Here is a 27,649-nt window from a genome sequence, read left to right as displayed (position 1 = left end):
TAAAACAAATTCAAGATGAATACGGTCCAGAACCTGCTTTAACTCTTGGTATGAAATTACTAAAAGACTTCAAGCAGGTCTCGGCTATATTATTAGCCAACATAAAAGGTGAGGCAGCAAACGTGGCGATCCGCCAGAGGTTAAAAGAGACAGATATAGCAGACCAACCAGCTGAAATTGCCAGAATCATAGAAAAATCCTATGAAGAACTAGGCAGAGATAGTCTAGGTGGAATACCAGTAAAACCGCAACTGACTACAAGTCCAGAAAAAATATTTTTTAATAATAATTCACCAAAAAAGAACTGGGATGGAAACAAACAATCCAATCCTAAAGAAAAGAAATTCCAGTCCCGAGGGAGGTCTCCCAGGCGAAGAGAGAAATCTCCAAACCAAAGACAGAGGTCACCGCAGAGTGACCCCTCTGGGAATAGATATAACCTTAGAAATAGGGATAATATTAAAAAACCTGATAGATATCAAGACATTGATACACGTCCCTCTCAATCTTTTCAGACTTCCTCGCAGAAATCGGAAAGAAGAGGACGATCAGAAGAGCACGCCAAGTCCAAAGACAAGGAACCTGCTCAGCTAAAAAAGAAATTACAATTTCCAAAAAAGAAGGTAGCCAGTATCAAGGTAGTTAAAAATGCCGAGAATACTGAGGACACAACTGAAAAACGGAGAATGGGCTCAGACAATGCTAGACAGCGCAGCAGAGGTGAGCATAGCTCGCAAAGTCCTTATGAATCATCTGGAGACAGTGGACACGAATGAATACCTTCAAGTGGAAACTGCAGACACCAGAGTTAGCAAGCCCCACAAGATATACGAGATAACATTACGTATAGAGGGAGATAAGACTAGGAAAATAAGGGGACTATTTTGGGATAACCTCTCCAAGGGTTATGATATCCTTCTAGCTGAAAAAGACTGGCCACCAGAGTTTGTCAGGGAGTGCCCTCATGGCGAAGAAGTAATTATGCCTGCCTTCTCGAATCAAATCCCGATTCATAAAAAATACACACTTGCTAGAAAGTGGGCAGTGGCCTTAGCACCTGCTTTATATAAAAATCATGTAGGATGGGATGAGGACTCCCCTCCTCACAAAATCCAGTTAAAATCACAACCTACTGCACAAAGGCAGTACCCAATTAAGCAAGAAGCTAAAAAACAGGTAAATGAAATACTAGATCAGCTGGAATACCAGGGGGTGATTGAAACTTGCACCTCACAAATGAACAATCCTTTGTTTCCGGTCTCCAAACCAGACAATTCATATCGTCTAGTTTTGGATTACCGACACCTTAACACATGTTGCAAAACCTTTGCAGTGCAAAACTCACACAGTGCTGCACTAATGAATAACATAGTGCGCAAAAAATACAAAACAACCTTGGACATCTCCAATGGATTCTTTTGTCAAAACATAGCACCAGAGAGCAGATCTTTAACTGCATTCTCAGTAAATGGCACTCAAAAGCAATTCTGTCGGTTAGCCCAGGGGTACAAGAACAGCCCGGGGGTATTCTCAGCGAGAGTAACAGAATTACTACAACTATATGATGATGAAGCATTATCTTATGTCGATGACATTTACTTAACAGATGATGACTTGGAGACTCACTTGAAAAGGGTGAACACCATAATACTTGGGTTCGCTGCAGAGGGTTACAAATTCAACTTTAAAAAGTCCAGAATTGCCCATCTGACGGTCCTATTCTTAGGATATGAGTTATCAAGTGAAGGCAAAAGCTTGGCTGACAATTTCCTAGAGAAATGTGCCGTAATCCAAGCTCCTAAAACACTAAAAACCTACAGTCAATTCTAGGTTTCCTAAATTTCGGAAGAACATACATTGCAAATTACGCAGAAAGGGTCAAACCCCTTTATGATCTAATTAAACCAGACTTTAAAAGATCCAATTGGACTCAAACACACACAGAAATTTTGAGATCCTTACAAACAGACATGCTAATTAAAACAAAATTAGAAACACGTGATAACACACGCAATCTTGTGATTCGAGTCATCCCAGGGAGATGCGGATTCACATACCTGACTTCTAATGAAGGAGAAAAGGTACCAATTGCATTCAAATCACACTTGTACACAGAAGCTGAACAGAAATTCAGTAATACAGAAAAAATCATTCGTGCAGTTCAAACCGCAATGGCTAGAGAAAAAGACATAGCTGACGGTAGACATATCACAGTCAGAACAGCAGAATCAGCCTTTGAGGCATTAACAACACCGTGTAATTTACCGACAACAACATTGAATCCGGAATGGATACAATGGGTGAATTCAATCACAACGGACAAAGTATACTACTACTTTGATCCAGAACTAGAAGAATTAAAAAATCTAAAATATGAAAAGACGTATCCTCTGCCAATCGACATTCTGCCTCTACGACATTACGCCTGTGTAATCTATACAGACGGACATGCTCAACCCTCCGTTTGGGGAGAACAAGCATACAACCCCACATGTGAGATTACAAAAGAAGTGTGGCGGGGAGGTAAACTAAGACCTCTATTAACAAAATCACACTCAGTAGAAACAAATTCAGAACTACAAACTGAAATAATAGCTTTGAAAATGGCGCTAGATAATGCGGATCGCGAATTCCCGACACTTATAGTGTCAGATTCATATTACTGCGTCAAAGCATATAACAAGGATTTGCAGACATGGATTCAGAACGGTTACAAAGATGACACAGATGCACCAATAAAGCAGAAACTGCTCTGGGAACAAGTAGCTCTTTTGAAAAAAGAACTACCAAAGACTCACGTGACACACTCACTGAGTCATCAGCGTGATGGCGTTCACGTTGTGGGGAATTCATTGGCTGAAGCAGCCGCAGCGGCAGCCACTAAACCGGCTCCTGTAGATCGAAAAAAGCGTACATTAAAATACATTGACGGTGAAACGATGCTGGCGGTGAAAACGTCATCAAAAGGCGACTGCTCAGCGTTACCGATCAACTATCCACTCAATTATACATACATAATCGATGCGAACTCTGTCCCTTTTGCTCGAATCCCTGGAGTGGGGGATAGAGTAATGCCAAACATGGACAGGAGAAACTTGTTAATCGCAGACGCACACATGGGCGAGGGTCTCAGACACCTTAAATTAAAAGATTCTCTGGAAGAATTACAATCACGGTACTGGTGGCCAGGCATGAGCCTGCATTACACCATGTTTGTAAAAAACTGCCCAAACTGCAACAGAGATCGCAGTGGGGAGAGAAACAGTTTAATACCTCGTCGTATCAAGGCAGATAATATTACCAGCAAAAAGAATGGCTTGCGATTAACATATACAGGCTAGTTTCCACTTATAATGTAGATCACCAGCACTCGGCTGACGTCCGGACTATTATACAAGATTTGCGAGTCTAAATGGCATATACGCTAAGAGCATGTTACGTTCGACCATTGTTTTCACTCTGGCACACCAGCCTGGGGGGAAACATGGCCAAATGAGCACAGCCCAGCGGGAATCTTCTCACTTCCTTCCTGAGGGTACTGGATGGTGTAAAGAAAAAACCAAGGCAGAAAGCAATCTATAATGGAAAGGATATTAGGTTCGGGAGCTGGGTGGGTCAAACATCTAATAAGTGTCCAACGTAGTCTAAATAACTTGCCAAGAAATTCTCTGAAGGGATTCAGTCCGTACGAATTATTATTTGGAACTAGGATGTTGATCTCTGACCTTGATAGTCAGACTTCAGTGGTTAAAGAAAAAAGCTTTGATGTCAAAGACCGTTTGGCTATTTTGCAGGACTTAAACAAAACAAGAAAAGACCTGAGCAACATACAGTTGAAACAACAGCCAACGACCACTGAAGAATCACCACCTGTCCCAGCAAGACCTGTCTGGATTCCAAAAGTCGGGGATCTAGTCAGGGAAAAGATCGCGGTAAAAAAGGAATTTGGGCCTTCCTACAGAAAAGCAGTTCCTGTCTTGTCTGTCAACGGGACAAGATCAGTTGTACTACCGCCACTTGCTGGAAAAAAGGAGAACCGAGTTGTATCCATCGACCTGGTAAAACCACAACATGTGGCCGATAACAAACAGTAGGCCAAGTGGACTCCCAATAAGTAGCAGAACACCAAGGTTTGCTACCAGCACAGAGGTCCTAACAAAAAGGCTCATCACATTCGAAACGCCTAAAGAAGAACAAGAAGGACTATGCAACAATGCAATAGAACTCAGACCTCTTAAAACCCAAATAAAGACATTTAGCAGAGACACACCAATCTATACTGAAGTACCAAGTGAAAATGCAAAAAACAGAAATCCTGAACCAATTGGAACAATTGACAGAACTGCATCCGGTTACTTCATCAACTTCGATGATTCCTCTGACGGCTTCAGTGAATCAAAGACACAGCCATCATCAAAATCCTTTAAAGACAAAGCTAAGGAACTTTTGAAACATCTGAAAGAAAAATATCTGGTTTCTCCATGGATTGAATTTTGGGTGGGTTTTGGTGCATTTATCCTCATACTTTGGCTCATCATGGTATTTACTTTGGGACGCTTCATTGAGGGAAAATATGCTAAAATGGACACAGCAAGTCAGAACATCAACTTGGTCCTCAAACCACACACATCTTCACACGTCGAGAAAAGAGAACTTTCTTCAGCCAACTTCACAGCCAATCCTATACCTGGTGGGGTAGCCTGGGACAACACTGACTATGAAATTTATGGTCCGGTCGAGATCCTGAAATATCCACACCAAATCAAGATCTCCTTGAGTGACTTTGCAAAACCAAACTCATTTGCTGATGATTGGGACTTCGAAAGTATTAACAACATGATGTCTGACTTAGTAATGTCTGCTAAATTTACAAAACATGATTATTTGCAAGGTTCTACAAATTATGATAGTATGTATTGCTATAACCATTATGGTAACCATTTTTTACATAAATCTGCACAACCTAGAAATGTTTTAAGTTATAATCAATGGGAACATTGAGCTACACCTCCAAAAGGAAGCTCTAGAACCGTATATGACAAATATTCATATTTTTCAGGTTTTAACATAAGTAATGCTGAAACATTTTATTTTAAATTGTCAAACAAGACAGGGATGAAAACCATGATAACCAACACAAAATTGATATATTCAGATTCATTCTTTGAAAAAATGAATACATTTGGATTTGATTATTGGGACAAAAATGTTGATTTGAAAAGTGTTTGGGGTACAAAAGAATGGCAAGTAAAGGGTATAGAAGCTTTGTTTAGAGCCTGCATGATCCCAGAACAAATGATATTTTTAAATGACACTGTTCAACAAACCACCTGTCTTGGCTTAGCCAAAATCAAAGATTTAATTAAACCGTCTATTCCAAAGCCAACAATGTTTAGCAATAGCTCTGATACAGATGAAGAGATAGACGTAAACCATATACTAAACCAAAACAGAACACATCCTGATTGGAAACAATGGTTGATCTGGCCCACAGATACAAATAACTGTCAAGATAGATTCCTGAATAAAACACAGGGTTTCAAAATGACCAGGCCAGACCCTAGATATCCCCAAAGACATCACCCAGGGATAATAACAACCTACAGTGTGGGCAAATTATGCCTTCAATGGCTACAAACTTCCACACTGCCTGAAATTAAGCAACACCTAACTTTACTTACTGATGGTGCTGACTTGCGTGATTTCATAATGGGACCACGCAAACAGCGTCAAAAGCGTTTCATAGCAGCCTCTGTATATGCAGCATACAATGAGGCCTGGAAGGTTACTCAAATTGAGACAGCAGAAAGAATACGGGAAATTGACCGTATTAATTTGGAAAAATCACTATCTGTAGTGGACAATGGGTTAATGACTCTGTCCTCCAGAATTTTTTCATTGGACAGCATTGTGTCTTCAGCAATCGATATATTATCGCAAGACTTACTGTTATTACAACATGGTCAGTCACAATTGCGTTCCATTGTACAGCTTGGCTGGACGTTACAAAATCTGCGTTCAGGCTATGTGCCTTGGCGTTTAATCAACACAACGTCACTATTCCAAATCTTTAACCTTACTGATAGACAAATCGGTATGGCGCAAAAGGGTGCTGATTATACAATCTTGTTTGAAAAAAAAGTAATTAGGAACTGGTTTGAAATAGAAGGTAAAAACGGACAAATGACAGCAAGAACTATTGCAAAACAAAGTGTGTGATACAAAAATATGGCTTTTATTTTATTTTATTCAAGTATTATTCTATACACAATATCGTTATTTTGTTACAAGTAATTATCGTGTGTAAGCCTCCACTATACATGTGACTGTCAGTCTACATATACATCCTATACATATTTCAAGTGATTAATTAGGGCTTGGAGGTTATGTGGAAGATTGTTTCAACACACTATACACTATACATAAAAACATGGCTAGATATGATGTCATATCTAGCCATGGTATTAGTTTGCACGGAGCCTGTGAAGGGAATTCATACAACCTTTCATGTCACCAGCAAGGCGCACCTGCAACTGAAATAGAACCATTCTTTCAAAGACTCTATAATGGGAGTTACATTCTTATTGTAGACCGCAGATGTTGTAGTCTTATGCCCGGGACTCCTTATCTCGTAACTACGACGGCGAAGGTCAAGTGCTGTGGACGTTCTTTATTCCCCAGCTCCTTTCCAGACAGGGAGGCAAGGGCATGGCCCAGTTTGAAAATTACTTCTATTCGAATAGATACTTTAAGCAGAATGAAAACAGTGCTTCTTCAGACGCCTACAAGGCTCACGTCATCAAAAGAAACGTATGATCTACAAGTCGCAAGGACGACTGCAGAGATACATACATTATCATCAACTAATTCCCCCGTACATTTCGCGGAAATCCTGAGCGAAATCTTAAATATTTCTGATACCAATGGGATCTCAGGGGTATTTAAGACAGTATTTTCGATGGCATTAACACCATTCAAAGCCATACTGGGTATTTTTCCAGATTTCGTCCATTCGATTTTTGGCGGACTTCCCCTGATCCTGGGACTAATTGCAGGAATCCTATTCTTAGTCCTTATTTTTCGTTATGGCAACCCATGTCACAGATCAAACTCTCGCGACAATGGAAGATACGATCCTAGCCATTGGATACCGGGACCGGATATCAAAAATCCTGGGACTCTCCCGGCTTAGAGACCTAAACATGACTTGGTTTCTATCATTTCGACCAATGTGGCAAAGGTGTGTTTTACCTGTACTAAGGTGTCTGCTATGCGGAGAAGAATGCGTGTTAGACACCTGTCTGACGCTACAATCGGATGCGCCAGTGGATGCAGATACACTGTTGGTTCCTACCAAGGTTCACGCTTTGTGCTGCCCTCAAAGGCTGCCAATCCTGATGACGGCATTCCTGGAATCTTCACCACTGCGATTGAAGAGTAGTGAAGTTCAAGATGAAAGCAGCATCGAACAGGTACGACCTTCTGTCAGCAATGTGAATCAGAATGTCAATGCAGACAATCATGCGCACGAATGCATGGTTACCCCTATTTCTGACTTAGTGGAACTTTCCCATGAAGCTGTTGACAGTTTTTTCGAAAGCCTGAATGATATGATGTTCTCTCCAGAACAGAAATAGAGACTTTTGAGCAAGCTCGCACACGGCGTTCCCTGAATTCGGCCTTCAACTTTAAAAATAAAGTCACATGAACAATTCTTCCCACCAGTTCACGGACAACAATTTTTTAGCAGCCCCAAATTATTTTTCACAAATTTTTCGGGACACTTATCTTCTGCTTAAAGTAAGAAACTATTCCTAGAGAACTAAGATTTCTATTTTTAGATACTTTATAAACTTTAGTTGCCCGCTGGGATGTTCACAAATATTTTATTATGTGATGAGATGGTCTCGAACTTCCTTTCTGTATAGCTATATTAAGAGCCATTTCATGTGTATTTTTCAAATACCAAATTAGCAATAATGCATACAAATGCGTGTTTACTTTTGCATTTAATTCATAGCTTAAGTGCATACAATATATATGACTGCAATTTTTCAGTATATTTGAAAATTTCAAAATGCATTTATGTATTTTGGGGTGGTAAGGTATACACTATACTCTATAGTATGTTGTACTATGTTATACTATGCATAGATTAGTAAATATGACCATAGTTAGCGTGGAGTGGGTGTCATGTATTCCTATAGGTTCTGAATCGATCCCCCTATTCCTGACCCTATTCTGGTTAAACTAACTATCAAGTTAACTAACAGTCAGCCCATGAGGCAAGAACAGCCCCCATGATGCAGATACCGTTATCTGACGCAGTCACACTACGGCACAGGAATGTGTTATCTGATTAGGTCATAACGCTTGAGATCTAATTAGACAAGCGACATTCCTCCAGCCCCTGATAAGGCATACGACGTTCTCATAACAAATCAAACCTATGATAACCTGGAAAATCCGTGCGGCCATTGTTTTGATTTCACAGAGAACTTTAGTAAAGAATGTGCTAACGAGCAAGTCGTATGACATCTTTATTGACGTATCTATGTCCATCCTTACGTCAATCTCGGCACCTTTAAGGTATAAATATTGCCGATCTTGCCCTATGCAAACACACGCGTGGTGACAAGACGGAGCAGCCATACTTGCCGAAGCCGAGAGCAGAAGCAGACCCCGCTGGCAGCAGCCCCGCCTTCCTGACGCGCTGAGAGACGCGCTGCTATCTCAAGCCGAGAGACCCAGCACCGGCGTTTCTGGGCAGCCCTCGCAGGCAGCCTGGAATATCGAGAGCAGAGAAAGAGATACCATTCCTCATTCATCCTAACTTCCAGGTACAGAACTGAATAACCCCTCACAGAGAATTCTTTAGTTATTCACTTGGCAAAAACAAACTTAACTTAAACTGTAACTTTCTATTCCCGCCCACGCATTAGACTTAGGTCAGGTACACGGGGTAGGCGTATTTAGAAACACCAGTTGAGTACGTTTAGTCAAATGTATATGTGTATGTAAATATATTTTAATCATTTTAAACATCATATGGCTCAGAAACCATATCAATGTTTTTACAGTATTATTTTATACTATTGCTTTTAATGTATGCACTTTACTTAACTATAAGTATTGCAATAATATCGATCCATTTCTCATGTATGAGAAAAGAGACTGATCAATAAATAACACCTTTTTATTGAACACGCCCGTCTCTTCCTTTTCTCTACAATCTGATGAGACTAAGAATGCACGTACTGACTGAGTAAAATAATTGCCTTGTGCTCACACGACTCTCGAGATTGACTCTTGATTAGGGGAGAGCAAAGTTGTCATGTTCTATGGTTGTCAGAAACTAAATCCCTTCTTGTCTAATCAGGGAAGTTAATTCCTCCTTGAACATTCGAGAAAGTTTCTAGCGAACTCTGAGCTACGCTGGCAAACCCAAAAATTAAGTCTAGTATCGACAGTAGTAGACCTAGTTAACGTCTGGTCTAGGCCTTTACTGCTGTAGGTATTATTCCAATGCGCAGAGCCTATTGGGAAAATAGGAGCTACACTACATGACGAGGACGGAACTGCGTTGGTGGATCGAGCACATGTGTGCGTGGAACAGGAGAGCGATATTTGGTTTCAATCCGGACCTGGTCATAGAATCGGATGCCAGCAGGTTGGGCTGGGGAGCGCGCTGCGCGAAATTACGATGGGAGGCCATTGGTCGGAGGAGGAGCTTCAACTTCACATCAATTGCCTGGAACTTCTGGCGGGTTCCTTTGCGGTGAGATCTCTGACTCAGAACCGAGTATCATGTTGCATATTGTTATGCATGGACAATGTGTCAGCGATGCAGTATATCAATCGCCTGGGCGGCCCTCGGTGTCGGCCTTGGCGGAACTGGCCAAGGACTTCTGGCACTATTGCCTGGAAAAACGGATCTCAGTTTTGGCAGAGTATCCCCGGGACGTCAGAATTCGATTGCGGACTGGCATTCCAGGAACTTCCACGACTTCAGCAATGGGCGACTGGATCGCTCGGTCTTCCAGGCTTTGATGGCCAGGTGGGGTCCGTGTACTGTGGACCTGTTTGCATCCCGACTCAATTGTCAACTCCCGAGGTTTGTGAGTTGGAGACCAGACCCGGAGGCGTCTGCGGTGGATGCGTTCCTGCAGGATTGGTCGCAGGAACTACCATACGCGTTCCCTCCTTTCCTAATGATTCCTCGTGTGGCGGCTCAAGTTTGCCGACAGCAAGCGTCCATGATCCTGGTGACCCCCTTTTGGCGGGCCCAGGCGTGGTTTCCTCTCCTGTTGGAACGGTCGTGGGATTGTCCGATTCGACTGCCCTTGTTCCCTTTCCTGCTATCGGGTCCCCTGGGCGAGCCTCACCCGTTGATACTTCAGGGGGGATTACACCTCATGGCATAGAGGATTTCAGAGGACGTTGGCAGGACTGCCGCCTTTCGGCGGACGCTGACGACCTAATTAAACGAGCTTGGGCTCCAGGAACTGTCAAAAGGTATTGCTCGGCTTGGGGACGGTGGCGTCGTTGGTGTCTGGGAAGACACGCCGATCCCGTGGGGGCAGATGTTAGTCACATCCTAAATTTTCTGGCCGAGTTGGTTAAGTCAGGATTGGCTTATCGTTCTAATAACTCTTTCAGATCCGCCATTTCGGTGGGACATGCCCTCATCGATGGTAGACCGACGGGGGAACACCCTTGGGTTTGCAAACTTATGAAGGGCGTCAGACTGTCTAAGCCCCCGGAGCCCAGGTACGAGTGTCTCTGGGACGTCAATATCATTCTGCGTTTTCTTTGTTCTTGGCGGGATAACCGGTATCTTTCCAGAAAGGAATTATCGGCTAAGTTGGCTATGTCTGATTTTGTGTAAACGCATTTCGGACGTGAGGGCTTTGGATATCACGGCTCAGATGTTCACTCCGGATGGAGTAACATTCACTGTTGCGAGAAGGACTAAGACTAGTATCAGGTCGGTATCCTATCCTGTTTTTCCGGATCAGCCCAAACTTTGTGTGGTTCGGTGTCTTAAGGCGTATGAGGAAATGACCGCGGAGTATCTGCCTCCTGGGGAGCGTCAACTCCTTATCGCCCTGCAAAAACCTTTTAAGGCGGTTTCGTCTCCATCCATTGCTAGGTGGGTCCGTTGGATCATGACCGAGGTGGGGGTGGATGTGACGAAATTTGAAGCTCACTCCGCAAGAGGAGCTATGGCCTCTAAGGCCGTGCAAGTAGGTGGTAGACTGGAGGATATTATGAACGCAGCGGACTGGTCTTCCGAGCCCACGTTCAAGAAGTTCTACTTCAAACCCATCTATGGCACGGCAGCGTTGGTGGTGGATAAGCTTTAAACCTGCATAATTCTCGCCTCCGTCCTGACATAGAATGAAAAATTTCCTAGCTAGCGTAACGGAAAGTTTCAATTCTATTAAGGACTAGGAGGCGAGGATTATCCCTCCCGAGACTTGGTCGTCTCGTCCCACCCTGGAGTCTACGTATGTTCAGTAAGTAAAACCTTACGGTATGGGTTCTTTAATGCTATGTTTTGTTCTTTGAGGGATCCTTTCTGGATATGTTCCTGGGTGTTACTTTGTCTAGGACATTGTGCTCGTAGAAATTGTTATTCTGTTTGGCGGTTTTGAATATATTGCCCCGGTATGCTTCCTTCCATGGAAGGGGAACAGGATAACGGGTTTGTTTTGTATTGGTTCAGACAAGATCAGAAGATGGACTGAAGGAGTGTATCAAGAATTTTCTTCACAGAGAAGAAGAGGAAGCGGAAGGGACGTCATAGCCAGTTATACGGTGGACGCCCTCGTCATTGGATGGCGGTGGATATGGACACTATGCCCCACGTGCTCATGGGAGTTGTAGTGTAATAAAGTTTTTTATATTGTTTATCTTTGAACCTGCTGTTTTGAATAAAGAGAAGAAAGGACTGCATAATCCTCGCCTCCTAGTCCTTAATAGAATTGAAACTTTCCGTTACGCTAGCTAGGAAATTTTCATTCCAGTTCTGGGCCAGTATGCTCTTTAAAAAGAGCTGCTGAGCCATAAAAGATGTGTAAATATGTGTACTTCAAATGTTATGGAATATGTTTTGGGTTTTCTGCGTATATAAAAAAACGGTGTTATGAATTTTAATTATGCTTTATTCATTTTAATAAAATACGGCCGGGTTATACAACCCCTAATCCAAGTTGTTGTCTGTGGATGTGTTATTATCGATGCCTCGGGGGAGAGGAGTTATAAACATCCATCCCGTGCTCTCCGTCTGAAAGGTAATTTTGGGGAGAGGTCAACAAATCATCTCATGGTAGGGGACTCGGCCATACCAGGCAATATTCCTCAGTTACCGCAGCGCTATGAGACCCGATGAAGCCAATGGAGTGGATTAAGTAGACTGACCGTGGAATTGGCGAGTAAGTTTATTAGTAAAACCCCTATAATCGTCTGCATCATCCATCTCAGGATTTACTACTTGTCTGCAGGGACGGCTCCTCCACTATGGCAGAAGAGCGTAGCTCCACTGGGTAACGGCAAAAAATGAAAAATAAAATGATAATAAAACATTTATCATTCTACTTTTCGTTGACTCAGCCAAGTTTGCGGATTCCACCGAGTCTGGGGCAGGGGGAGGAGGAGTAAAGGGCCAGCCAAACTGATACGGGCACTTGAATATCACCAGGCTATTCCTGGGATATATCTGCAGGGTTCAGGAGCACAGGCTCCCAGCCCCTGATGGAACCTGAAACCGTCACGCTCCGACCAATCCTAGCGCTCCTCTCATGCTGGGAGTAATAGCATGATAGAAGCCCTGGGACTGCATGGCAAGCTGGGAGCCATGTGCTCTTGGGAACTGAAGTCTCGGGAGCAGAGCGGAACAGGACCCCCACCACGTATTAAGGGTGGCAGCTACGACTGTTTGTCTGAAGTCCTCCCCAAAACAAGAGAAACTTCTAGGCTGAAGCGCGATTGCCCCAACCTTCCTAGTCATCTGCACTGGGAGTCGTACAGTTTAGACATGCACACAAGCGCACTACTGCTAGTTTGAAAGAAAACAAATCAAGGCCACCTCGGTGTGCCTTACCCTATAGAAATACCAACACAACCCCAGTCTTTGGAACACTACTGGGTTACAGCAAAAAGGCGGCCCCTCCCCAAAGCACAGAAAGGCCCGTTTCCTGTCCCTTTAAAAAGCAATAGCAAATTAGTAAGGGGGCAGCTCAGCCTCAAATAACCATTCTAGGCTAGCCGAAGAGACAGTTCCATGCTCGCAGTCACTGCCATCTTCACAGCAGACTCTTGGGAAGTCTTAATTCCCGCATATCCAGACCTTGGCTCAAAGCCCAATTACTTATCTTAGGTAATGAACTTTCAGGTGGATAGTCTATCTAACCAAAGGAAAGCGCCTGAGGGTACTCGTAATGTGAGGCATCTGCAGCTAGAAGTACGCATAAGAATCACAAAGCACCACATACTTACTGCCACATTGGTGTAGATCAGCCACAGAATGGTTTAAAAAGCAAAAATAGAAAAGTTCCATATGTTCTCCAGAAGTCTAGTAAAATATTTTTCACAAATCTCCCCTTTGTGTTCAGTTTTAGATACCATCAGAGACCAAAAAGCAGACATTCCTGTGCTGGGGTAAAAACGTAGGAGTACAGGGCAGAGGGCTGGACTCACACCATGGAGGGACCTGTAAGAGTACTGATGTTCAGGATTTTGACTGCACACTTTTCAGGTGAACTGAACAAAGAATGCCCTTTTTATGGACTACAAATGGGAGATAAACCAATTATTTCAAAAGAGAAACTGCCCTTGGTGGTAAAAAGCCACCACATGTGCAGTGGTAAATTCCAAGTATTTGATGCTAACTTTTGAAACTCTGTTAACTATGCTATATGCATATATTCTATAATTTCTACATAAGGGCAATTTCGTAAACAACTAGCCTTTTCTCAGAAATAATTTAACACATTGTCATTCACAGATAGATAGTTAAACGTGACCATGATATAAGATCTCAAAGTAATCCGGAGCCAAGACCCTTCAAAATCATAAAAGGCATTAGATCGGGGCTATGAAATCAGATGAATCGCAAAGTAAGAACTGGTTTCCCCACACTTTCGTATCTGACCTAATTTTTACAAAAGTCACTTTAACTAGTCACTAGTTTGAACTACGCACTAAATCATACTGAACCGAGAAGTCGGTACCAAAGGTGAGATGGGCTGATTTGCAGACTTTGTTAAACAGAATTGAACACCTGATAATGTATAGACAGATGTCCACAAAGTTGAGACATCACACCCACCTGGAAAGGGCTACTCTGCTTCCTTTCCAGGTATTGGTGCATTTAAAGTCCCACGTTCTAGTTTAAAAAACACTGAGCCCTGGAACGGGAATGCAGTTCAGCAAACTGACCCCATTAGAAATCCTCCTTTAGACCATCTACAAATTGTACATATGTCATCGATTGTAAATTTAAATGTCTGGGACTCCTACTGGCTGTAGGAATGAACCCACAGCAAACAAAGTCACTGGGAGCAGGTGCTCAGCGCATTAGTGAAGTCACGGCCGCTCTAACAAGTTAAATATTTACAGGCGCCTCGAAGCTCGCAGAGGAGAGGGCTTTCCCTCAGGGAGACACACTTAGGTTCATGAGTGTTGTAGTCTAACCAAATAGAACTGCTGACTCCCAAATAGGTTTTGGGCCCCGGCCGTGATGATGGTATGTATGCACATGAGTGGGTGTTCAAAGTTTACTCGCATGTTGTGGTGGTGGTGAGTTGTGAAACTTAAAATGTCATAAAAAAAACTGGGAGATCCTCAATACCTTTGCACTTCAGGAAGTAGTGGAATGTGTGATAATTTGCACCAGCAGCAAAGATTCCCATTAAGTGGTTTTCTGCAGGAGAATTCCCCGACTTTAAGTAGGTATTGAAGCATTGTTCGAATCAGGTTTGAAACTTTACAACAAACTAGGCAAAGCTTCATGACTTCACTCGCCCACAATATGTGAACATAAGATGGTGGAAACTGCACTTTTATACAACGTTAACATAACACTATCAACCCCCTTAGGAAAATCTACACAGCTCTAGAAACCCTCAGTGAAATAACACTAGGCGCACCTCGGGTGCCGTACACAATGCATGAAGCCGATTCCGGGGGTAGATTGTGAAGGGGGTGAGATGATGCCAATCCCATGTGACCGGAAAGCACACACAGCGAGGATGCGCACTTTAAGCAATCCTTGTTAAGGTGAATTTTAAGTGCTGAAAGAGTGCATTAATAGCCACACCATGGAGAGGTTTGGCGACCCGGCTAGGGCGACTGACTCCGGAATCTGGGGCTCACGGTTCGATCCCAGGCACCAGCGGCACATTAGCCCAGTACCATGTGACTCTGGGCAATAGCTTGCTTAATCTTCCCGACGGCCCCCAGCGCCTAGAGACCCTTATGGGTGATTGTGCGCTTTACAAATGTGGATTATTATTATATATATTATTATTACAAGCTGTACAAAGTAAGGGGCGCCTCAATCATGAAAGCATACAACAGAAAGCTAGAGTTTAGCTGGGTGTGTAGAATTTCTGCTTTCACATTCTTACTTACACAAATTAACGTACCACAGTATGTGTCCTGAAAGCCACTCGGATACACCTGTAAACCAACAAAAACCACAGCCACTACAGTTACACCTCAGTAAAGGAATCTTAAAAAGCACTCATATGTGCTTTTGTGGTTCCATCCATGAAGGCAACCCATGGAACCATTTACAGCTGGGTTTTCGGCATTTATTTGATGCCTCTCACGATTTTCTTGGAACCAACCACTTTGACTGATTGGCAGTATAAGGCTTTTTTCCTTTTTATTCACTTTTTGAGCGTAAGGGTAACAGGTCCACATGTTCCTGTACTTTACATGCTTTGGTGGACACTGCATGCATTTTTCTGCATTCTCTGCAAAGACAAGTTTTACAGGAAATACTTTTGGGACTTAAACGTGTCATTGGTGATACTTCCGGTTTCTCTCAATATTTGTCAAAATAGGGGTTTGATTTGGTTTAACAAATAATGTTGTCCTTTTGTTACGAGTCCCTGTATATTTGTAGCCTTGAAAAAGTCACTGTTGTGACGAAACACGTGCTGCTGCCTTGATCTAATAATCGCAAATGGAATTTTGGACTTCATTAATGGACCGTATTTGGAATAAATGCCATTGATATGTTATCTACACAACCTAATCTCCTGGACTTTGTATTTTGGACTACAATAAGAATACTTAAGTATCAAACTGTATGCTTTTTATGTATCATAAACCCTAAGATTAATGATGTGGCACCCACACGTAGATAGCAGGGTAGAGGACACCACAGACTATAGTTAGTTTTGCTACCAGACCCTATAACTACGTGCTTTAGGAGGTGCAGTTGCTATAATGCAGCTACTCACTTGGTTTTCTGATTTGCACACATATGTTCATCTTACCTGGGCAAACGGAATGATTTACAACTTCAAATATATGTTTGGACATACCAGAATGCACTTAAATAGGTTTATTTGCTTGAAATATCGTGACACTGAAGAAAAACATTAAGTGGGTGTCAAGTCTGCTCCCAGCGATATGGAGAGGGCATTTCAGAACGATAAAGTCCTGCAAAGTTGGTAAACGCTTAGAAACGCAAGAGTTTGAGGGTATTCACAGCCTTACGCAAGCCACATTTGCACCATTGCCACAATCAGAGGTAATACTTCTGAGAAGGGCAGGTGTACATCTTAAAAAAAGTGTGTAGAGGGATGGGAGGAGGTAGTCAGCACCCCCACAATTATTGGTGGTACAGGGAGCGGCTTTGTTAGAAAACAGCAAGGACAATTGCACATGCTCGATTTTCTTATGTGTAGATTTTCAACAGGATCATTACCAATACGAAAATGGAATTCACAAAGGGAATAACCCTGCGAAAACTTTGACAGTCTCCACTTCCGATGGGTAGTACTGGAAACCTTTGCAAGCCCCGAAAAAGACCAAAAGTAGCAGAGACGGGGCTGTAAAGAGGGACCGGACTAGGCAGCAATTAAAAACAGACTTTGAAACTGCGGCCTGCTGGGTCCCCTACCTTCAGTTTTTTCCTGTAAAGTCAATGAGGATCGATTTTAACAGGAACGTAAAAACCCATGAGTGTGTAATCCGTGTCAGCGATGCAGCCCATGCTTACGTGGTGTATGAAGGCGGCACATACGGCTTTACACATACTGACACCACCAAAGGAACAGAAAATGCTGTTTGCAGGTAAGGGGAGGCAACATAAGAAGTGCATGCAGAAAGATAGAGTGAAAATGCAGGAAGAGGAAGAAGATGAATTGTTAGAGATGTAGTTGGAGGGTTTCAGAGGAATGTTGGGTGAGTGAGAGACTGCAGGGGAAAGAGGTAGAAGGGGCGTGTTTTAGACACTCCAAAGACGGTAACTCCTTTCACAGACCGTTGTAACCTTTAACTCACAGTGTCACATCTGCAGAACTGAAACATTTTAACACTAATTATTCACAACAAAATCATTGGTGCTCATTTTTCTGGAATACACAAAAGGTGATGGTAGGCTGATTGCAATAAGTCTAACCACTGGCAATCGCTCGGGGTAGCACTCCAAACCCATCATTCTTTTGCTCACCATGCCACTTCAGTTGGGACCCAGCCATATGCAAATCAGTCTTGACCCTGCTCCACACGGCAACAGTCCAGACAGAACGGTCAGGTCGTTCCTGAACCGGTACACAAGCAACCGGTTTCGCCCTAGTTATGGGCACAGTCACTGGAACCAAGCTGTACCCGGCTGATGAACCCATAACTAGGGCAAGACCAGTGCTGGGTTGCTTGTGTTCTGGTTCAGGCAGGATGCAGCTTGGAAGTTTGGGTAGGACTATTCCCATGAAGAGCAGGGTCAAGACTGATTTGCATATGCATGTATGTTTTGAAAGGTAAAATGTCCGGCCATGATCTCCGCCAAGAAAAAAAGATAGGTATCCCCATCACTACGGATTCCCGCTAAGCCCCTTTATATACAATAAAAAACATTGTACAGAGTTTTCATGCCACAATCGGACCTCCAAGGCCTCTGTTAAGAGGGACTGTGGAAAGATATCCACGCCAGCCACTGTATTTTTTTTTTTACTCTGAACACTGCAAAGGTCTGCAACACCATCTGACCCAAACATACCGTAACCTTCGTCACAATTGCAGCACCTTTCTATTCTACAGCCTATTTATGTAAGATAACCTCTCAGTCCATCACCAAATGGATGAGCCCTTCATACTCTTCGCGAACGTAAACAGACTGAGTCATTCTTTCAACAACATACATCACACCGGACAAAAGATAGAGACCAACTCTGCTAATCAAGAACCATGGATAGCGTTGCTTCCATCGGGTACAGCAATTCTTATAAAGCGACTGTGCATAGAAATGTACTTACTACCTCTAGTGGGGTGTAACTGCAGCTGCTTCTGAGTGTTTCTACCTGTCAAAAACAACCCTTTACTCTCTTCCTGTCCTATCTTTAGAATATTGGCGACGATGGGAACAGCACTGAACCAAACCTCAATGGCTTTTACCCTCAAACAGGTGCCTTCATACAGCACACGGATGGCCACTAGGAGAGGGTAGAGCTGCGTGACGGAGATTCTGTGAGTTGGTTGGTGCTGGGCGATGCCTTCTGCTGATAGCTGCAGGAGAATAAGGCATACCTACTGGGACGAGATGAACAAAAACTGGTTGGCTGCCTTACGCAGTTTTCTACTCTCGAACTGTCGGCTGCGTCATCTGTTGCCTGGTTACTATTCTGACGTGCTGTATCAGACATGGGGAGCGACTTCCGCTATGCTGATAAAAGCAAAGTACACATGCTCCCTACCCATCTTGAAGTGCTAGGCAATTGCTTGGAAACACAGAATTACTTTCGTCAAGTAACCTATGCACCAGGATTATCTGGCAGTTGCTGGGCAACAAGCATCTCTCCACCATGGTGCTTAGAGCACCTGTTCCAAGTGTCGCCTTAATAGCCTGCACGTGATGTACTGAAGGCGCACTGACATGCACGAGAAAGATTTGTCGGTTTGGTCAGTTTTAGTGGGCCGATTTCATATGACTTCTTGGTGGTGCACAAAAGTATGGTCAAAAAGACGATGCATGTCCGATGTACAAATATCACGATTCACAATTGCATTGTTAAAGGCCGATTTTAAGATAAATCCATCCGAATGTTGTGCAAGAATGTATCACAGATTTGCTCATGCGTTTCTAGTTTTCGCACGCCCCTTCTCGAGGATGCAAGGTGACCTGTGCAAGCCTCTGCCCCTTTAGTTTTGACTATTTTGCTTTTACCTACTTTTAAAGCATGCAGTCTGACCCAGCCGGAACCCATTTTCTCCAATTCTGATTGACGCAGATGCTTAAACACCTGGTAATGTGTGACACATGGCATTTATGAAGGTCAAAAACGGGATTTGCGGGGTGGTGTCGATACATTATTATAATTAAGAGGCTAAACTTTTCCCAAGCACCTTTCATCATGAATCGCTGCCGAGGGAGAGGTAAAACTGGACACGCATCACGAGGCAGGTCATATCTTGAAACATTTTGATGCACGAGCACTATTTATGCGTAAAATGGTGCACACTTCTTTTGCAAGGCTACCACAATGGATATCTATGTTACTACATACAAAATTGAAATCTTACCAATTTTCAACTTAAAGACAAGCTGACGAGTGTCATAATAACTATATTTCAGTGCAGATGTAAACTTGCAAAATCATGCCCGTATTCCCGAACAACCAGAATCACCTACTCTGCCAAGCGCGGAAAATCGAGACGCGCGCACTTAGGATCCGGCCCCCGCCTCCGGCCTCTTGTGGTTGGGCGGCCGGGTAGTCCAATGGGCAGCCGGCCGCCTTTCACTTCCGGGTCACGGGGGTGACGCACTTCCGGAGTGGCGGGGGGGGGGCGGAGACCTGTGGCCTATTTAGGGTCCAAGCCCCGGGGCCTTGGTCTCTGTCCCTGTTACCACTCCAGTCACCCGGACCCCACGTCGGCCCTGATGCTGGCTTCCCCCCTTCTTCGGAACCCCGACCTTCGAGAACTCCCACCCACCCGTCCCTTAGATTAGTGGTTATGGGAGCGTGTTGCGGTAAAGAGACCTGCGATCAGTAACAGTGACTAACACAATGGACGGGAGTCCGCCTTGCGTACTCCATTGGCCAGCACCGAGGGGGGATATGGTAAGCTCTCCGCTGGGAGGAAGTTACCACCGGCTGGGGGGGGTAGGGCGACAGATCTCGAGCCTCCTGGGTCCCTGGGCAGCCTGGTGGTCGAGGGGTGGGCCCTGGTAATGGCGGACAAGGATCAGAGGTTGGGGCCCACCACTCTAAGGGGCAGGTGCGCGGCACCTGGTGTAGGATACCCAGTTGCGAGATGCGAACCAGATGGGGCTCCTCCCTTGGTGCCGGAGGACATGAGAAGAACCATCATCAAGTCGATATTAAAAGTGTGATTTTGAAATATCAGTTATGCATGTAAATTGCTTGTCATGTTTATGCATTGTTTGTGAATAAACATGGCCGTTTTTTATCCCACGTAAATCTCATGGTGATTTCATTGTGGGCTTGCATGTTAATGTCAGATAGGGGGAGGTGGGGACAATACTGGGGGTTCCGGGTCCTATAGTCCTGGGTAAAACCAAAATGGAAGCAGAGTATATGTAGCAAGAGAGGCCAGAAGCAAAGCCTTCACCAAGAAATTAGTCATTCAAAGATGCGTTACAAACGAGGGTCAGCTAGATGTGTAACTACACCGGGTGCATCTATCCATGAAAGTAAATTGTAAAAGTTGCACAAAAGTTTGTTTCCCTTTTAAGTGATTTAGAGTCAGGGGTCTACATCGTATAGACTGAAAAGTCCCACCTTCTGAGGGTGGACTTTAAAACACTTGGGTCACAACATTTTTCACATCAATTTCACTTATCTCATCATTCAAAATCTAGTGTGGTGGTAGGTTCATGGTCAGTTATGAATAAGCCGTATGATTATGGTTAAGAATGGAGTGGTTCCCATAAAAGAGAATTGGGAGGAGCTATCGAATTTTTGAATAAATAGTGTAATTAATGGTTATTGAATCTGTGATATCAATGCCTCGATTTTCTTCATCACTGTATCCGCTAGCTAAACTCACAGTCATTCAATGAAGCTATTCGGGTTGATGGTCACCCCAAGTCCAGACTTTGGGGTGAAATGTTTCTCCAAGCTTGATTTAAGGCTTTTTCACCTTTCAGTTGATGGAGGGTTATCATCACCTAATCGCCTCCTTCATACAGAAGTGCTGCTATTAAGAAAGCTCTCTCCTGCTTCCAAGTTGCAGACAATTATGCTGTTAAAGAGGCGTAAACAAGCCACTGCTCCCCACTATGAGGCTTTGATTTTTTTTTTAATAAGGGAGATCACAAAGTCACACTGAATCAGATGTAAACTTCTTTGGCAGGCATTCTGAAAAGACAGACAGGCATGTTTTAGGGTATTCCAGGTGGAGCAACTGCTGCCCTGTTAATAAGTGTGACGTGGCAATCCTAACATCCTCATATTCATCCTCACCGATTCCGGGTTCTATCACGTAACAGTGTAACCCTATCCCGCCCAATCTGGTTTGATCCGTCACCGTCATTGTTTACGTATACCATTCATCAGCCTGCCGAGCTATGCACTTTCCTAGAGATAGGCTGTTGTGTAAGATTCCTAGGACAGCAAGGATCTCGAGCCACCTTAAAGACCTACACTGGTTGAAAGTTGAGAACCGGGTCCGGTTTAAGGCCTTGACCTACATGTTTAAGATCAGAGCGGGAACCGCACCACGGTATCTGCAGAAACTGGTTAGGCCCCATGTACCTGTACGGAATCTTCGCTCTTTAAATGGAGCAACTTTCACGGTACCCAGATTCAAACTGGCCCGAATGGGAGGTAAATCCTTTTCCCACCTGGGACCAGTTCTTTGGAACTCCCTTCCTTTAGCTCTGCGCAAAGAGGAGAACTTCGCCAGTTTTAAGAAACAAGTTAAAACCTGGCTGTTTAATAAATAACTGTTTAAATAAATAGCGATCATTGTGTTGCCAGCAGTTGCTTTCTGTGTCTTGTTCTCTTAGCCATGGCGCCGGGAAACCCTTTGTGGGTATCTGTGCGCATTACAAATGCAAAAAATAAATAAATAAAATAAATAAATAAATAGAAGCATAACTTAGATCCCTCATTAGTTGGAATTTCAAACTCTGCCTCCGTGGGGCTCCTTACCCTTCCTTGCCAAATAATAGGCAATTCTCTAAGGCATCAATTGTGTCCTGATGATGATCCCCTCATTAGGTTAGGGATGGAAACGTTGTCGACCTGTGCACTGCGACACATTTGTTTATTTCTGTATACATTTTTTTATGTGCAACTGTGCTTCTTATATGGTTATGGCCTGATCTTGAATTGTTTCACGGCCTCTCAGTACATATGCCTGAGCTGAGTAATTCACTCTCCTTGTGAATACTGTCCCACTTTTATGTTTTCCTTCCCTTCCCAATAAATTATATATATATAATCCATTTGGATTTACAAAAGACATAGTTAACATTGTTTCTCTCTGTTGATTATATGATCTATTGTATGTAGTGGGGGGTTGAATGTTCCTGGACAAATACCTGCACCCCAGGTCCCTTCCAGACTAGTGGGTTTCCTTGTTCCTTTATAATCTGTTAATAAGTAGCTTAGATATGATTCACTGAGGCGCATTACCTGCCTGGCCCATGGAGTTGTTGGTACATTATGAGGAAGGAGAGCAACAGTCTGCAGCACAGTATGAACCCAGCCATGATGCACAGATGAGGTCCCTCTAGAGAAGCCCAGCAAAGTAGAGGGGCGTGAACGCCATGCCCCAGGCATAAGACCACCTAACCGTAAACATGGTCTACTATCAAGATTAAGTAAGTCCTAGTGTCTTGGTAATTCCTCACGTGGACCATGAGATTAATGGAGATTCAGCTATTTATGAAAGAGAATGATTATTACAATTGGCAATGAATGTCACTGCTGATGCTCGGACAATTCTTGAATGGAGCAATAATTTATGCTTGGGGCATTGTAGACGGCACAACAGCAATGAGTGAGAACAATTCATACCAATGAAACGTGTCTCCTGCTGGGAATAATGGCAGCTGCTGGTCATAATTCGGTCAAGGAACAACGATTGATAAGTAGGGCAATCTCTGCTGGCAGTAATGCAATTCCAAGTGCAACAATAAAGGCTTTGTTGGAACTGTATTATTGTGGAGGCAAATCCTGGAGTTGGGAGGGATTTCTGGTTTGGGAAGTCTTGCAAGCGCCATGATTACTGCAGATGGCAACTGATACTAGAGGCACTCATTTCTGGCATTCGAACGATTACTTTTTGTTAAAGATTCACAGAGAGGACCAAATAGGAATCTTGCATGTACATTTTCTGTTTGGACAGTATATTTCAGGATAATTCATTCTAGGGGCAATGATGGGCTAGTGAATTAACAGCTGGTGAATGGATTATTTGTAGGTGAAAATGACAATGTGGAAGAATTGGGCTGAGTTAGAACCATAAAATGAAAAGGTATTTGGTAATGTTACAACTGGTTTATGGCTATTTCTAGACCTTTAATTCACATATTATACATCCATATACACTTCACTCTGCTGACAAGGTCTGACCCCAACGTGTCACACAAATAAAGTGGAAAAATCATGCAACCTTAAAAACGGCATCTCTACCCAGGACACCGACACCTCTGAAGACTACCAGCGGAGAACTTAAAATCTGGCTACATGTTTGCCTCCATGCCCAAAGCCCTTCAAACGAACACTTGTCAGAGAAGGGAGAAGGAAGCTAATGCCCACTTCTGATGACAAATGCGCTCTGCACAATAAAAAACATAAGAAAAGCTGAGACTTTGCACAAGTCATCTGAAGAACACTTTCGAATGAAATGTCATAAATATCAGCAACTGCACAATGTTGGATTGCAGGAGTCGTCTCGCACGGACTTTGATTAAGCTTGTCCATGATCTGCATTTCCCATATTTTGTACACCATCATCTTAATGCAGCAAAGTAGTGAAAGGTGAAATGGAAGTACTTTACAAAACATCAATAAACTACTTTCCATAAGGCTTTCTGTCACCTGTTACACATCAGCGCTATTATTTATTCACATACTGTTCTAGGTCTCTAGTCTGTAGTTGGGTGTTAACTTATAGTATCTTTTTTTATCATAATTACCGCGTCTGCAAGTTCCTCATGTCTTAGTAGTATGACAATGACAGAAATCCATATTTACAATCACCACAACCACACAAACATCGGCTCACAAACTTTCGCTTACTTTCATAAAACAGTTCAAATTCATAGGCACCTAAACTTCAGGTCTTAAAAAAATCCCTTGTGCCTCTAAATCGCAAGAAACTCTCCCTGATCACGAACCCTGTTCAGATTTCAACTTCCAACCAGTATACTGCCTTTCTTCCATAGACTAGTAAAGCCATCACCCAATACCTCTAACACCACACTTCATACAACGCTCACACTGTTGGAAAATCAGGCCTCTGCCTGCTCCAAACCTTAACGATGTGTCTCTAGAAAACCACGACAAACCCTTGATGAAGGAAATCACCTCTTTGCCACCACTGATGGTACTTACCATTCAATCCAGCTTCAGAGCAGAAAAACACAACAGACCTGGCTAGGAAAGTTGCATAGGGAGTCTAAAACTGTTTCACAAGCAAACTCGCATTGAGTCTAGAAGTTTAAGAACTTAATAAAACAATCATGACCTGTGTGGTGCACCAAAGATCTGTTGCGACACATCTATGGTTATCCTGTGCACATATAAAACTCAGTCGCATCATATCAAGGAGAAGGATTTCATACTTGTAAACATCATTCAATGGCAGATGGCTCCCAGGTGGCTTTGGGAAAATGGCACCAAAACCAAAACCAAACTTCATCGATATCAGCTCAGAGACTTGAATCCTTATAAGTGGCATCATCAAGTTCTCATAAATGCTAAAAAGGAGTCTACAAGTAAAGTCTCTTCTCTTCTTCTTCCAAACACATTGGTCTGGTTTGGCATGATTAAATTACTGAGTAAAATAAAGTCCATCCGCCTCGAAAACCATGTTAAGACAGCACCTGCAGCTTTAATCTGTTCCAAATCATTCACTGCTGATGAGCCTACAAGAAAACAACCCCAAGCTCTGTAAATGCAAATACTGCATTTAAAATATGCTCTACACAAACTCCACTGACTGATTCATCATGGTCCAAATACACTACAAACACATATGCACTGTGAAAAAAAAGAAAGCCTGGCCCAAACAAACACCTAGTCAATAAATCAACACCAGACAATAAATTGACACTGAAACGCAAACATTCTCGGTGCATTTACAATTCCCAAGCACAAATCTGCCTGCATATAAAGAGCATTTATAGTGCCTTCGACAGGATCCAATGTGGGTCTTAGGACACATGCATGCCAGATGTTAATTTACCTACTATTAATCTATTCTTTTATATAGTCCTATCCTGAGCTGAATTAATCTCTACGAAAGCACTGCTATCCAACATGCTCATAGTTGAAGGTTTATTTATTTTAATACGAACTCAAAACCTCCACTCCATTTAATTATTCGAAAGCCAAGCTAAAGATTTCCTAAAGAGGTACACTGCGATTCTGTTAATATAGTCAGATCGGATTGAGAGCGTCTAATGAATCGGACGGTCTCATCTTCCAGCCACGGTCAGGCCCACTCCATGTTACATCAGCAGAGGGAGAGGAAATGATGCCGGCGGCGTCACAGGAGCAGAAATAGCGCTGCTGCAACGCCACCCTGGATGCTGAGATCAGCATGCTTGCATACCACCCAGGCTCCAGGTCAATGCTTTACGGAACGTAATCAAAAGGAAACCATGCACATTATTCACAAATAAACATAATACTAACAATTGACTTGAACCTGAACTGTGCTAGGCCACCAGTCGAAGCGACTGTGTGCACTTTTGTTTACAGAAATTCATTAATTGCGATGGAATAATTGGTCAAATTCAATATCAGGATAATGTGTCGCTGCACTGGAGCTGTGATGTGCAATAGCAGATAACAGACATGCAAGATATGCCCATGTTCAGCCCGGGGGAGGAATAAAGGGCAAAATATGATATTAAGCACTAGGGCACCGTGCTAAAATGACCTCCTGTGAATCCCATTTGCAGAGGATTAATGCTTGATTACAACGCCTAATCCGTGTGGAGTGGGTAACAAGCGGCCACCATACTGCATTCCACACGGACGTAAATATAAACAGGGCGCGCGTCAGCCAGCTAACATGCATGCACAAACCAACATACAGCCCCGAACATGGGCCACGCAGCCGAGCTCGCGCCACCACAGCCTGTAAGCAGCGTATCCTCCCGCTGGACTAGCACCGCAGCCGCCTCCTGACAGACCCGCCTTTCACATCCATGCCCGGGCACAGAGCGGCACAAGATGTCTCCCGCGATATTAAAAGCCTCGCCGAGGGGTATAAAAAGCACCGACCTGCCTGGAACACCACCGTGCTCTTCCTGTAGCCGGCCGGGAAGCGGAGGCCGCGCAGCAGCCCGCTGGCGGTCAGACGGATGCGCATGTTGGATAAGGAGAAATGAGGGGACCATAACATGTCTCCGCAGCGCCGGGGACGGGGTTCAAGCAGAAGACGGCCCCCGCAGCCCGTGGCAAGGCATGGTGTCCGCTCTCGGAGGGCCGGTGAGAGGGGGGGCGGACGGACGCAGAAAGGAGCCGCAGGAAGCAGGTCCGCGAGCCTGGCCCCGCCAGATGTTGCAGCAACAAAGCTGTGGCTGGGAATGGGGGCTCGCGCTCCGTGATTCACCGCGGCGCCGCCTGCATCACGCTGAGCTCGCGCTCCGTGTGTGTGGGATTCACAGGGGAGTCCGTGGGGGAGGAGGGGACGTGTTATTCCGCGCTGAATATATCTTCCAATGGCGACGCAAGAACACAAACGCACTCAGAAACCGAAGCCTCTGAAACACGGCTCCTGCCTACACTCCGAAAGAGAATAACGAATTACCGCCCTTCGCCTCGCTCCATCTATTTGTATTTAATTCTAAATTCTACAGGAAACGATCAAGGATGCCCGGAGACGTTCGTTATAACCCCTGGCTTTTTAATCTTTAAATTCATTTTAGTAAATGCTTTACTGTACAGCATCCAGACGTTCGTTACTGTAGACACACATCCTGCTCTCAGGTTTTCTTACCCATAAAACGAAAACCCTGTCCTGTAATGTCTCTAAAGCATCAATTTATATTAACGGTTTAGGACTAAACCAGTGCTGGCAGGAGAACCGCTTCTGCCAACGACACCACTCCACACACCTCTGGTTATAATTATATCGTACATAAAGCTATTTCCAAAGGTATTAATATAACAAGGTGTTTGAGGTCCATGATCCCAGACACCGGCATCAGTCTAGTGAGACAGCGTCGGGAGACCAGCAGCAGAAAAACAAGTGACACGAGCTCCCG

General features: G+C 43.7%; 1 protein-coding gene across 5 annotated transcripts in view; it reads right to left on the bottom strand.

Annotated features, from left to right (window-relative positions):
* Positions 1 to 27,649, bottom strand: part of MTUS1 (microtubule associated scaffold protein 1) — a 972,936-nt gene that overhangs the window by 362,123 nt on the left and 583,164 nt on the right. The window contains exon 1 of one of the 5 annotated variants that reach the window (XM_078678117.1): positions 26,664 to 26,799. The exons of the other annotated variants lie outside the window; for them this stretch is intronic. Coding sequence (XP_078534243.1) covers positions 26,664 to 26,784 — 121 coding nt within the window. The 5' untranslated portion in view covers positions 26,785 to 26,799. Of the gene's footprint in view, positions 1 to 26,663; positions 26,800 to 27,649 lie in introns of those variants that run through there. 5 annotated transcript variants of the gene reach the window in all.

The sequence above is a fragment of the Lissotriton helveticus genome, chromosome 2_2 (genome assembly GCF_964261635.1).
Source record: "Lissotriton helveticus chromosome 2_2, aLisHel1.1, whole genome shotgun sequence".
NCBI classification, from domain to species: Eukaryota; Metazoa; Chordata; class Amphibia; order Caudata; family Salamandridae; genus Lissotriton; species Lissotriton helveticus.
The sequence above is the reverse complement of the archived record's forward strand: the minus strand, read 5'-3'. Positions and strand labels throughout refer to the sequence as shown.